The sequence below is a fragment of the Mustela nigripes genome, chromosome 2, assembly GCF_022355385.1.
Source record: "Mustela nigripes isolate SB6536 chromosome 2, MUSNIG.SB6536, whole genome shotgun sequence".
Classification (NCBI taxonomy): Eukaryota; Metazoa; Chordata; class Mammalia; order Carnivora; family Mustelidae; genus Mustela; species Mustela nigripes.
In genome coordinates, this window is record NC_081558.1 from 8,484,549 (window position 1) to 8,498,161 (window position 13,613).

The window sequence follows — 13,613 nt, forward strand, 5'->3', positions numbered from 1 at the left end:
GGGGGGGTGGGGGGAGGGGCTGGGAAGAGCCAATTGAAGGCTATTAACCTAAGCGGATTAGCGCACAAAACCGGGCTTGGCAGTAACAGAGGCTCCAAGCGAGTGAGTCATCCGCCCCCGAATAGCCGTATCTGCAGTCCCTAGGCCTTCGTGACACATGGCACTGCCCTGGGGACCGGTGGCTAACCTTAGCCACGGGTAGGATGCCTCAAAGACTGCTAAACCTCCGCACTATCGCTTCACTAAGAGTCCTGTGATTGGCCAGGCTGAAAGGAGCTCCAGCCAATCAATTGCGGGCCCAGGGGGCTTGAGCACCCCCACCCCAGCACGTTGACAGCCACGTGGGCAGCTGCTGGGAAAGCTCCTGCCCCTGGCTCCGGCGCCCAGCTCTGCGCAGGCGCACTTCGCTCTGCTCAGCTGGGAGGTGGGTGAGGGCACGCGTGGGTGGTGGTGGTGTCGCCGACCTGGCCGCGGCCTCCGGAGCTCCCAGTGTCCCTTTTCCTTTTGAGGCAGTTATGGCTCTCTTTTTCTTATTTATCTTTATTGAAGTAGTGGATTCAAACACAAGCGTTTACATGGATTTTTTTTTTTTTTTTTAACACAGAGCCCAACAGTTTGCGTGGAACCCCGATATAAACCCTTTAACGCAGAGTCATCAAAACAACCCTAGGAAAAATAGCAGCTTCACAGGTTTGGATCCTGGCAGACAGCTCCGTAACTAGGAATGGAGGTTAAAATCACCAGCAGTGAGTCACCGTGACATCATAAGCCCCGGGTATGAGAAGGGAACATCACCTCTCTGGTATCCTTCCCAGTAATGTGAAAACCTCAATCTAATCGACATAAACCAAACTGAGAGGGTCTACACAGTCACTGGCGGGCTCTCTTCAAGAGCGTCTGATCATGAACGACTGAGACTCTGTCACCGACTGGAGGAGTCCAAGGAGACATGACAACATAATGCAATGAGATCTTGGATTGGGTCCTGGAACAGTAAAAGGACCAGCAGAAAACCTGGAGAAAGCCAAATCAAGTCTGTAGTTTATTAATAGTATTGTACCAAGGTTAAGTTCTTAGTTTTAAGAAATGTATTATGGTTATGTAAGATGTTAGCACTGGGGGCAGCAAGGTGAAGGGTATATGGGAACTCAGTGCTATTTTTGCAACTTTTCTGTAAGTCTAAAATTATCTCAAAATAAAAAGCTAAAAAATAAACCTAGGAAACAGGCACAATCAATATGCCCATTTTCCAGAGGAGGAAACTGAATCACAGAGAGGTTAAGATACCTATCCAAGGTCACACAGCCAGGAAGCACAAGGGCATGCCCCAAACCCATGGAATATGGATCCAGAGCTTCCCCCCCGCCCAACTCTTAACCACAACACCACAGAACTGTTAATGTCATTGACACAAAATGCTGCATACTCTGCCTTTATCTGTGTCTGTCTCACCTGTTCCCCGTTGATGGACCTACAGAGTAATTTTATTAAAAGGCCACTGCAGGGGCACCTGGGTGGCTCAGTGGGTTAAAGCCTCTGCCTTTCCCTCAGGTCATGATCCCAGGGTCCTGGGATTGAGCCCCACATGGGGCTCTCTGCTCAGCAGGGAGCCTGCTTCCCGTTCTCTCTCTGCCTATTTGTGATCTCTGTCTGTCAAATAAATAAATAAAATCTTTAAAAAAATAAAAAAATTAAAAGGCCACTGCAATAAATGTTCTTTTCACACCTACGCTTGTACTTCTTAGGTATATTCTTAAAAAAGAGATTTTTCTGGATCTGAAGGTGTATTAGGTAGCAGGATTCTCCAGAGAAACGGAACCAACAGCAAAGACAAAGACTGTGTGTGTGTGCGCGCAATTATAAGGAAATGAATCACATGATTATGGAGGCTGAGAAGTCAAGTATCTGCAGTTGGCAAGCTGGAGACCCGGGAGAGCAGACGATGTAGTTCTAGTCCCAGTCTGAAGCCCCGAGGACCCAGGGAGCCCATAAGTTCCAGTGTGAGAGCTGGCAGGCTTGAGACCCAGGCTGATGTTCCAATTTCAGTCCAAAAGCAGGAAAATACCAATGTCCCAGCTCAAAGAAGTCACATATAAGGAGTTTCTCTCTCTCTCTCTCTCCTTTCTATAGATTTTATTCATTTATTTACTCTTAAAAGATTTTATTTATTTTTGCGTGCGCATGAGAGAGATCATGAACAGTGGGGAGGAGTAGAGGGAGAAGCAGACTCCCCGATGAGCAGGGAGCCCAATGCAGGACTCAATCCCGGGACCCTGAGCCAAAGACAGACGCTTAACCACCCAGGGGTGCCTAAAGATCTTATTTTTAAGTAATCTCTACCCCCAGTGTGGGACTCAAACTCACAACACCAAGATCAAGAATCTCATGTTCTACTGACTGAGCCAGCCAGGCACCCCATGAGGAATTTCTTCTTATTGAACAGAAAAGGTCAGTCTTTTTGTTCTATTCAGGCCTCCAAGTGATTGAGTGGGGCCCATCCATATTGGGGAGGGCAATCTGTTTTACTGTCTATAAATTCAAATACCAATCTCATCCCCAAAATACCCTCACAGACACAGCCAGAATAATGTTTGAATCTCTGGGTACCCTAGGGCCCTATCAACTTGATATGTAAAGTTAAGCACCAGAAAAGGTAAGGACTGGGGCAACAGGGTGGCTTAGTGGGTTAAAGCCTCTGCCTTTGGTTCAGGTCATTATCCCAGGGTGCTGGGATTGAGGCCCACATCGGGCTCTCTGCCTGGCAGGAAGCCTTCTTCCTCCTCTTGCTCTGCCTGTCTCTCTGGCTACTTGTGATCACTTTCTGTCAAATAAATAAATAACGTCTTGAAAAAAAAAAAAAAGAAAAGGTAAGGACCTTGTCATTTTGAAAGATATCAACACATCACCCACACCCATCAACCCCGTTACCACAGCTTCCACAGCACCACCTTTGCCAATCTGGTAGGCTCTTCTTGTTCAAGCAGATGTTTTTCCTACAAAACATCTTGCAAAGCTCACAGCTGGACAAGGCAGCGGTGGAATGACCTACATAACCCCAGCCACATCCCCCATCCACCCTCCAACTGATCTTCTAGGGGAAGGTTGGTATGGAAACACAAAAGAGACACCCAGCTCCACTGTCTTTAGTCCAGCAAGTGCCTGGAAAGTATGACCTTCCTCTGGGCATGGTTAAACACCAACATTTCAGACAAATGTGGTTTGAGTCCTGGATCACCAGCTTTAATTCCATTTATCCAGGGAGCGTTTTTTTGTTTGTTTGTTTGTTCGTTTGTTTGTTGAGCCCCTGTTGAGTGCAGACACTGTACTGGCCACTAGAGTCAGAGCAGTGAACAAAACAAGCAAAGTCCAGGGGTGCATGGATGGCTCAGTTGGTTAAGCAACTGCCTTCAGCTCGGGTAATGATCCTGGAGTCCCAGGATGGAGTCTGACATTGGGCTCCCTGCTCAGTGGGAAGTCTGCTTCTCCCTCTGACTCCCCCCCTCTTGTGCTCTCTCTCTCTCTCTCATTCTCTATTTCTCTAACAAATAAAATCTCACAAACAAACAAAAAACAAACAAAGCCCAGGATCTGTGGAGCTTTATATTCTCATAGGATGAAATAGAAGTAAGCAAAAGGAGATAAGAAAAAGAAAGTCTGGAAGGGACATAGAGAGCAGTGTGGTTTTTAAAATTTATCTAATTTTTGTCATTAAAATACACTTAACATACAATGTCATATTAGTTTCAGGTGTAAACGGGGGCTTTAAAAATGATATACTGTTAAAGATTTATTTATTTATTTGACAGAACTCAAGAGAACACTAGCAGGGGGAGTGGCAGAGGGAGAGGGAGAAGCGGGCTCCCTGCTGAACAGAGGTTTAACCAACTAAGCCACCCAGGTGCCCCGTTAAAAATGATATTTTTAAGTAAAAGTTTTTATGGAGGCAGACATAGCTAGGTCAGGTGCAAACACTAATTCAGTAGTTCCTCGTGCCCCTCTTTTCCCAGTCAGTCTGAGGGCGGGAGATGCTATTGTCTTAGAGCAGGTCTGGAGCAGGGAAGGCCTCTCCAAAGTGAGTGACATTTGAGCAGAGGAAGTAAGGGAGGGGCCATGCAGGCATCTTTTGGAAATGTGTCCACTGGAAGGCACTGCTAGTGTGTGTGTATGTTAGATGGCCCTGAGAGAAAGGAAGGTTTGGGGGCTCTCCAAAGAGTAAGGCAAGGCAGAGACTTTCTTTTCATGACTGTCTTAGATCCTTTGGGTAAACTCCATTTCTTACGAGATCCCACCTTTCATTTAGATGGGAAACTGAGGCACAGAGGCGCTGGAGCTTGGGAAACACCAGAGAGGAGTTAAGTAGGGGACTGAGCAGGGGGCCAGTAATGTTGGGGGGGGGGTGTCCTCAGGAGTTGGACCTCTGGATGGGATCAGCCTTCTTGTTCTGCTTCTACCCCATCAACCAGACAGAGACACACAGAAAGACAGAAACATAAAGAGACATCGAGTGAAAAAAACAGTGACTTAGAGAGGTGAAACAGAGACCCGGGGATGGCGAGATATTGGAGAGAGATGGGAAGAGAGAGAGAGAGAGTGAGACAGTGAGATAGGCAGATTCATATACAAAAACAGAAAAAGACTAGGCAAGGTCGAGACGGGCAAACTGCAACCTAGAGACAGCAAGAGCTGCAGACACAGACTTAGAATCCGAGGGACACTCCACACCCAGAAAGGGCCACCCCCTAGGGAGACCCCGGGCTGCCCCGTCGGGGGACGCGCCAAGAGCGTCCCCACCCCGCCCCCGTCGTGCCTGGGCCGTGACTTCAGAGTCCGCGCGGATTCTATAAATGGCCAAGCGGCCGCGGGCCGGGGGCGGAGCCGACTGAGTCAGCGCTTTGCGTCACCGCCGGCTCGACCCCGCCAGGCCGCGGCCCCGCCCTCGCCGCTCCTGGGCCGCCAGGGGGCGCCGGCCGCCTGCTCTGCCACGGCGCCGGCTCTCACTTGCGTAGTAGCGACCCTCGCGGCCCAGCCGGGGCAGAGGTGGGGCGGGGAGGGGCCGCGCCACTCCGCGTGGGCAGGATCCCGGAATCTGCGCGTTCGAGTCCTGGCCGCATCGCTCTTGTGCTGTGCAACGCCAGGCGCTCTTCTTCGCCTCTCTGTGCTTCATACAGGCCCCACCTCCGAAGGCTGTTGTGAGGAATGTGTTAACAGACCCAATGCACTCAGAATATAGCAGGAGCTAATTGTTAGTTCATTCTCTCTTGTCCTATTTTAGTCCCCTTGTCCTTAGCATACTGGTTTAACCCAGTGGTTCACAAACAGGAAGGATATGCCCTCCTCCCTCCCCCCCGCCCTCGAGGGACATTTGGCAATGTCTGGAGACATTTCTGTTTGTTAAGACTAAGGGAGTGCTCTAGGCATCTAGTAGATAGAGGCCGGAGATGCTGTTTAAAGTCTTATCCAGCCTTGATGTCCACAGTGCTGAGGGTGAGAAACCCTGACAGCCTGGCGACATTAGGCACGGGGCCTGGCTTCAAATTCTGCTCTGCCACTTGGAAAGGGATTCCATGCCCCGTGCCTCAGTTTCCCCATCTGTAAAGTGTGCATAAAAACAGCATCCATTTCTGAGGGTGTTGTGAAGCATGAATTGATACACATACAGTAATTGGAACAGGGCCTGACATTAGCATGTTACAGCCATGCCCTAAGCATGTGGCCAGCAAACTGTATGTCCTTAAGATATCTTCAGTGTATGGCAGGTTGCTGACATGTCTGTCGTTCAAGGGTCATTAATGTTGCCTTGACATAAGTGGCATGATGTGGTCTTGTCATCAACCTCTGTGGTCCTGTGGCTGTTTGCAGGTGTTTCCTCCAGGCCACCCTGGCTGGGACAGGGAAACACAGGGGGTGTCCGCGGCCTGAAACCTACTAACACAGTCACTCCATGATGACCCACAGGTAGATGGAGAGGGTGGCATCCAGGATCTCTGCTCCCCCAGATCCTTATGAGGGACTGGAGAGGACAGAAGGGGGGTGCCAGATGTTCATTGGAAATATTACAATTTTGTGCCAGCCACTACACAGTGAGTACGCACTATCCATCAGTCCATTACATAGACATGGCAGCAAAGGCCCACTTAGAGCTGAGACTGTTGGTGTCTCAGGTTAAACCCAGGGTGATGCTCACTAGCTACCACAGGCTGCAGGGAGACGAAGAGAGATGACCTCAGAGATGAGGAGAGATGGCCTCAGTGACAGACACAAAGAAACCAGGAGGCCTAGCCAGAGGTCCAATGAACAGTAGAGGGTCGGCAAGGTTGGGGAACACTTCATCTCTTATGACTATGCCCCCCTCCCAAATAATAACCCAGGCTGCCCCCCTAGGTGGAAACAATGACACAATCAGCTCCCAATACCAAGGCCCTGACATCACGGGGTGGGGGGGGATGGGGGAGGGAGGAGGATGGCCGAGGTGGTGAGGGGGGGTGCCCCGCCCCTTGGCAGGCCCCTGCGGCCAATGGGAGGGCCTTGGAAGAGGCCCGGGCCGCCTCCGGAGCTTCAAAAACATGTGAAGAGGGAAGAGGTTGCAGAAGGAGCCTTAGCAGCTGCCTCGGTTCTCAGAGGGTCCTTGGAGCTACTGCCACCGCCGCCCACCGCGAGCCAGCATGTCCTCTGCTCACTTCAACCGGGGCCCTGCCTATGGCTTGTCTGCTGAGGTCAAGAACAAGGTAAGGCCCCCACCAATGGGTCGTCAGCTGAGGTCAGGAACGAGGTAGGGCCCCCGCCTGGCCCACACACCCTAGCAGGCCAGAGGCCCACTCTTGGGGTTCCCTGGACCCCCTCTTGCCTATCCCATGTGACTTGGAACCAGAAAGGGAAAAAGGACAGATACAGGGTAGGGTCCGCCTTAATCCCCACCCTGAGCATGCCAGAGCCCTCAGCTACTGTTGGGGGGCGGGCAAAATGGGGGGCATACAGGCAACCATAGGTCAACTGAGGGGGTCGGTCCCTTGTAAAGATCCCCACTTGATCAGAATCTTCTGTTAATCTGTCACCTGTTGCTTATGTGTTCCTGGGGTGCTGGGAAAGGGCTTGATTTTCCTCACACACCCCCATCTCGGAAGGAAACTGGGGAGTGCTTTAGAGCTGGGATTCTGGGGAGATCCTGAAGGGAGAGGCAGACAGCTGGGGAGGTCAGTGTGTGAGCATTAGGGACACGGCAGGGGTCTCCTAATTTTGAGCTGGAAAAATATCCAGACACCGCCTTCCTGATATGGCTGAGTATACTGAGGTCCCGAGAGGAGAGGCGAGGAGCTTGGGTTTCTACATAAAGGAGTTTCAGAACTAGGATCCTGGCCTCACGTCCCTGGAAACACACACACACCACGGAATGGGGTTCAGCTTCTCCAGGGCAGTGAACTTCCAACTCCCTGGAATGCTCCCGTGAGCGTTGCCAGGAGAGGAGTCCCAGCGCCCCATTTGACAGAGGGGATCATTGAGGCCCAAGGTGGCTTTTCCCAGCGTACAGGGAGGAAGTGGGGAGCTGGGATTGGATCCTGGGTCGGGGGATCCTCGCGGCTGGAGGAGGGGGCTGGTGGGGGGCGGGTGCTCGGGCCAGGCGGGATCCAGCGCCCCCCTCCTCCCCCCGGCGCCGGCCCCAGAGCTGCGCGAAGCCGCCGCGCCATATAAGGCGGCCTCAGGGAGCCCGGCCCGCGGGGCCGCGCTATATAAGGGCGGTTTGCTTTATAAAGCCGGGCTGGTGGGGAGGGGGGCGGCAGGGCCGGGGCCAGGTGAGGGGCCTCCCTCTCCCACCTCCTCCTCCCCCAGCAGAAGGGCCAGCTGGGTCCCCCAGAGTCTTGGAAGCCTGTCTGGGCTGGGGCGGAGGGTTCTGGAGAAACGGAGGGGGCAGGGTTGGGGGGGGGGAGAGGGTGAGAGACGCAGACAGAGATTCTGGGAGCCTGAGACTTGAGAGGGACGGATGGGGAGGGGAAGCCGGGAGCCAGATAAGACTGAGACAGGGATGGAGAGGCCGAGAGAGGAGACAGACGAGCCCCACCCCCACAGAGGCAGGGAACCTGGAGTCGGAGACCAGAGCGACTGGCGGGAGAGAGGGGCGTGCCAAGCGCCCTGACCCAGCCAGACACGAAGAGATGGGGACAGGAAGACAGGGCCGTGGAAAGACAGAGCTGGGGAGAGACAGAGGCCATGGGGATGGGGATGGAGAGAGAGAGAGAGATACAGCCATGCATTCATGCAGCCAGGATTAAGACAAAGACAAGCCCCCCCCCACCTCCAACCCCAAGCCTCCAGCGAGAGCCCAGGGGATGAGGACCTAGGGAGACACTGAGGCAGACAGACATGCAAGACAGAACAGTCCCAATGCAACGCAGGACTCAGAGCCACCTCCCTAAGGCTCCTCCTCCCCTGCTTGAGGCGCCCAGGGTCCCAGCAGAGGGTTGGGGGGGCAGGGCGGGGAGTTGGAGGAAGCTAAGCCCCAAGTTTGGCTTGGAGGGGGAACCGAGAGGCCAGGCACCGCCCCCCCCCCCAGCTGAGTACCCCGCTCTCCACCCTCCCCTTGTCTTCATCCTCTGGTGCCAAACCTCAGAATGTCCGGAATGGCCCCCTGGGCAGGTGCCACCTCAGCCCTGGCCCTCAGCCCACTTCAGCGCCCCCATGGACGCTGGGGCAGAATTGCCTTCATTGGGAAGGGATGAGAAAGATCAGGCCTAGGGAACCTTGAATTGGGTCCGGGGAGCTAAGTCTGCTCCCCAATGCATCCTTACCACCTTTTCTGTGTCCCCCACCCCCAGCTAGCCCAGAAGTACGACCACCAGCGGGAGCAGGAGCTTCGAGAGTGGATCGAGGGGGTGACAGGGCGCCGCATTGGGAGCAACTTCATGGACGGCCTCAAAGACGGCATCATTCTTTGCGAGTGAGTGGAGCTGGCTCTGCCTGGGCTGCCCCCGATCTGGGCATTTATCCCTTCCCTCTCCCCCCCTCAACTGGGAGCTCAGAGCTGGGTTAGGCACTTTATAGCTGAAACCCTGAAAGAGCGGTGGTAAAGAATCATTGTACCCATTTCACAGGGAAGAAAACAGAGGCTCAGTTCAATAAAACACATCACCCAGAGTCCCGTTCTGTTCCCAACAGAAATGACCAGAATCTAGGCTTAACCACCATGCAGAGAGGGCAGGCCCATTTATGGTCTCCAGAGTTCCAAGAAAGAGGTTCCAAGAAAGAGTTCCAAGCATAGTGTGCTCAAGGAGCAGCTAAAAGGCAGCGGGCAACAAGGGCCTTTCGTCACTGGCTTGGTGACAAGAGAATTATGCCATGGTAATTTGAGTAGGTCTTGGTTTTCTGCTCTTCTCAGAACTTAAATCACCGAGAGGAATGTTTCCCTGGTTCCAGATTCCACAGTGACACTACTGCAGGATAGGGCCCTGAGGCCATTGGGGTCCTGTCTGTATCTCTGAGTCTCATCCAGGGCAGGGTGACTGTGATGGCCAAAGAGTGACCTTGGGAAGCTTCCCAATGGTGCAGGCGTAGCAAGATCTAGGTGCTGGAAAGGTGGCACAGTGTGGAGATGTTGTTCTACCATATCCAGTGGGAATAAGGAGGACGGGGACATCTTGTTGTCCCAGCTCAGACAGGGTTGCTCGGGCCTTAAAGATCTAGAACTACCCACCCACTCAGTCATTCATGCACCAAGAATTTACGGAGCACCTGCTGTGTGCCCGCTCTAGGCACTGGGGAAAGTAAACAAAACAGACTCACCTCTGAGCCCACATAGAGCTGGAGTCCCAGAGGGGGAGAGTGATCAAGTAATTAATGAAATAATCCAGTACTTGCCTGTGGTGGCAAGTGCCATGGAGAAGAGAAGCAGGGAAGGATGGGGGAGGGGAGGGGCGGGTAGAGCAAGGGGTTGCTGCTTTGCACAGAATGGTCTGAGAGGTCTTTCGGAAGAGGTAGCATTTAAGCAGAATCTTGGATGAAGTGAGTGAGGGGGCTGGGAGGGCATCTGAGGAAAGAGTGGGCCAGGCTGAGGGAGGAGGAGAGGGACAGCTGTGCAAAGGCCCTGAGGTGTGAGCAAGCATCTTGTGTTGAAGGAACAGTGAGGAGAGATTAGGGGAAGTGGAGGGAGTTAGCTGGGGGTCTTTTAGTCACGCTAAGGATTAGGATCTGTATGCTAAAGGGAGACTGGGGGGCAGATTTGAGCTGGGAGTAGCTAGAATTATTTTGAAAAGGCTATTCTAGCTATGAGAGTCTGCAGGGGACAAGGTAGAAGCTGGACACCACAGGAGGCCCCTGCAAGAGCCCCGGAGAGACACACCGGGCAGCTCAGAGCAGGGCAGAGGTGGCAAAGAGCCATAGGCTTCTGAATATCTTCCGAAGGCAAGAGCCAATGGCCATGTGGAGGGGTTGGGTGTGGGAATGGGAGAAAGGGATAGGAGAGTCAAGTGCAAATCTGATGGCTTTGCCTGAGCCCCTGGGAGGGTGTGTTTCCTGAGCCTGGGAGTATGGAGGGAGCTGAGTTGGGGGAAGTGGGTGCCAGGAGTCTGGAGTGGGGTGTCTTTGATTCAAGATGCCATGGAGGGCGCTGGACTGGGGACTGGGAGGCCTGGCTGCAGGGAAATAGGGGGGAGTTGGGCAGATCAGTGGCATTGAAGGGCGAGAGACTGGAGGAGATCAAGGCGGTGAGTGTGGCCAGAGAAGGGAAGTCTGAGGCCGGAGCTGTGGGCTGTCCACAGTGCAGGTACCCCCTAAAGCTCAAGGAGATGGAAACGTGGTTGCCAGGGAGATGGGAGCGCAGCAGGAGACTTGCTTAGGGGGGGATGAGGGGGCTTTCTGCTAGAGACCTGAGCCCAGGGGCGCCTGGGTGGCTCAGTGGGTTAAGCCGCTGCCTTCGGCTCAGGTCATGATCTCAGGGTCCTGGGATCGAGTCCCGCATCGGGCTCTCTGCTCAGCAGGGAGCCTGCCTCCCTCTCTCTCTCTCTCTGCCTTCCTCTCCATCTACTTGTGATTTCTCTCTGTCAAATAGAGACCTGAGCCCAGCTTCCGGGAGGCTAGTTCTCCATCTCAGCGCTGCCTGTGTGTGCGGGGTGGATCGGGGGCTGCGGCTGGGCTGGCTGTAGTAGAAAAAGGCAAGATGGCCACTGGCTGTCATCCTGACCCCTTTGCCCACGGCGTTGGGCACGGGTGCGGAGGGCGGGGCTCACCTTTCTCCCTGCCTTCCCTGACCCCTTGTAGGTTCATCAATAAGCTCCAGCCAGGCTCCGTGAAGAAAGTCAATGAGTCGACCCAAAATTGGCACCAGGTGAGCCCAGGCTCTGTTTTACCTCTCTCAACCCCTGGCCCATAGCCTCTCAGCCCCCCCACCGCCCCCCCCCTCACTGACTGCCTCCTGCTCCCCTCCAGCTGGAAAACATCGGCAACTTTATCAAGGCCATCACCAAGTACGGGGTGAAGCCCCACGACATTTTTGAGGCCAACGACCTGTTTGAGAACACCAACCACACCCAGGTGCAGTCCACCCTGCTGGCGTTGGCCAGCATGGTGAGTGGGGCCGAAGGGTAGGGGTGTGGGGCTGGGGCGGGGGTGGCTTTGGAGGGTCTAGGCTGTGAGGGGGGACACCCAAACGCAATGTGGGTGGGAGGGGGAGAGAAGGAGCCAGGGGGGGACAACGTAGCCCTGAGGCTCCCCCGCCAGCCCGCTGCTTCCTTCGCCCTCTCCAGGCCAAGACGAAAGGGAATAAGGTGAATGTAGGGGTGAAGTATGCAGAGAAGCAGGAACGGAAATTTGAGCCAGAGAAGCTAAGAGAAGGGCGGAACATCATTGGGCTGCAGGTACTGGCCCTTCCTCACCGGGGTCTTGCTGCTGAGCTGAGCAGGGATGGGGATGGGAGGGGCGGGGGGCATCGAGGCGGCCAGGAGGGCACCCAGGTCCTGCAGGCTTTGTGGCACAGAATATTTGGCTTTAACTCACACATATGGTAGGTACCACGCTTGCCATTTTCGTACCTTAACTCACTCCTCCACACAGATGGGGGAACGGGGGCCCGGAGAAGCGAGCTCACTTGCCGGGACTGCCCAGGAAGATAAGTGGCTGGGCTGGGGCTCGAACCCTGGAGGTCAGGCCCTGGTGCTCTGAACCACTTACAGATCATGGGACATGCCTTCTCTGGGCCTCAGTTTCCAGTCCGGACCCCTGAGACTGGACGCCGTGGCATGTTAGAGGGCCACGCAGGCATCCGGTGACATGTGATGTCTCATGGCCGGGGGTGAGGCTCTCTGCGATCTTTGGGGTGACTCTCCTTCTGCTTTGCTAGATGGGCACCAACAAGTTTGCCAGCCAGCAGGGCATGACGGCCTATGGCACCCGGCGTCACCTGTACGACCCCAAGCTGGGCACGGACCAGCCCTTGGACCAGGCCACCATCAGCCTGCAGATGGGCACCAACAAAGGAGCCAGCCAGGTGTGTGAGGGGGGATCCTGGGGTGGGGCTGGTGGGGCCCCAGTCCCCCGCGGTTCCCCCCTCCCCCGCCCCCACCCCAGGCCTGACCTCTCTGCCCTCTGCAGGCCGGCATGACTGCACCTGGGACCAAGCGACAGATCTTCGAGCCCGGGCTGGGCATGGAGCACTGTGACACGCTCAACGTCAGCCTGCAGATGGGCAGCAACAAGGGGGCCTCGCAGAGGGGCATGACGGTGTACGGGCTGCCGCGCCAGGTCTACGACCCCAAGTACTGCCTGACGCCCGAGTACCCGGAGCTGGGCGAGCCCACCCACAACCACCACGCGCACAACTACTATAACTCCGCCTAGGGCCCTGGGCCCCCACCCCGCCTTCCCCACCAGGGAGGCTGGCTGCTGCTCTCGGCAGGGCCAAGCCGGCCCCGCCGACCCCCTCCCCCTGCATGGCGTCCTCCAGCCCCCTGGCACCTGCCTACAGGGTTAGCGTTTGGGGGGGCAGACTGGGGGGGAGTTGTAGGTTGGGGGGGAAGGGAGACCCTCTTCCCCGGAGCGCCGCAGGATCCTACATTGAGCCGGGTGTGCCCAACAGCACCCAAAGGACGCACTGAGCGCAGCTACCCCAGCTGTCCCCCCTCCACTCCCTCCCAGGTGGGTCCCCGCAGGACAAGAGGTCCCCCCAAGCAAAGCCCCCAGAGCCCAGGCTCGGCCTGCCCCCACCCCATTCCCGCAGTGGGAGCAAAGTGCATGCCCAGAAACCCAGCGGACACACGCGGTTTGGTTTGCAGCGACTGGCATGTGTGGATGTGACAGCGGCGTTTGTCAACGCGAGCACTTTCTTTTTCTATTTCACTGGAGCACAATAAACAGCTGTAAAATCATTGCCTCGGGGCTGCTCTGTCCTGGAGCTGCGTGGCTCTGGCGCATGCGCCGACAACCAGGCCTCAGAAGCGCTCCGTCTTCCCCATACACTGGGGCGCGGGCACACATACCACACACACCGTGAGATAGACAGACAGACACACACACGGAGCCCACAGCCCTCAGCTGGACCCAGGACAGGCACGCACTCACACACAAAATCCACACGCATGCACTGGTGTGTACAGTGTGCATATACTCTGCAGCCTTGGGCACACACACACTCC

General features: G+C 55.2%; 1 protein-coding gene across 1 annotated transcript; it reads left to right on the top strand.

Moving 5' to 3' along the window:
- The first annotated feature begins 6,562 nt into the window (after positions 1 to 6,562).
- On the top strand, positions 6,563 to 13,348 carry CNN1 (calponin 1). Its single transcript, XM_059387722.1, has 7 exons — positions 6,563 to 6,725; positions 8,808 to 8,929; positions 11,245 to 11,311; positions 11,413 to 11,550; positions 11,730 to 11,840; positions 12,323 to 12,469; positions 12,574 to 13,348. Exons 1-7 carry the CDS (start codon positions 6,663 to 6,665, stop codon positions 12,817 to 12,819), a joined length of 894 nt encoding a protein of 297 aa, XP_059243705.1. The 5' UTR covers positions 6,563 to 6,662; the 3' UTR covers positions 12,820 to 13,348.
- The last annotated feature ends 265 nt before the right edge of the window (positions 13,349 to 13,613 follow it).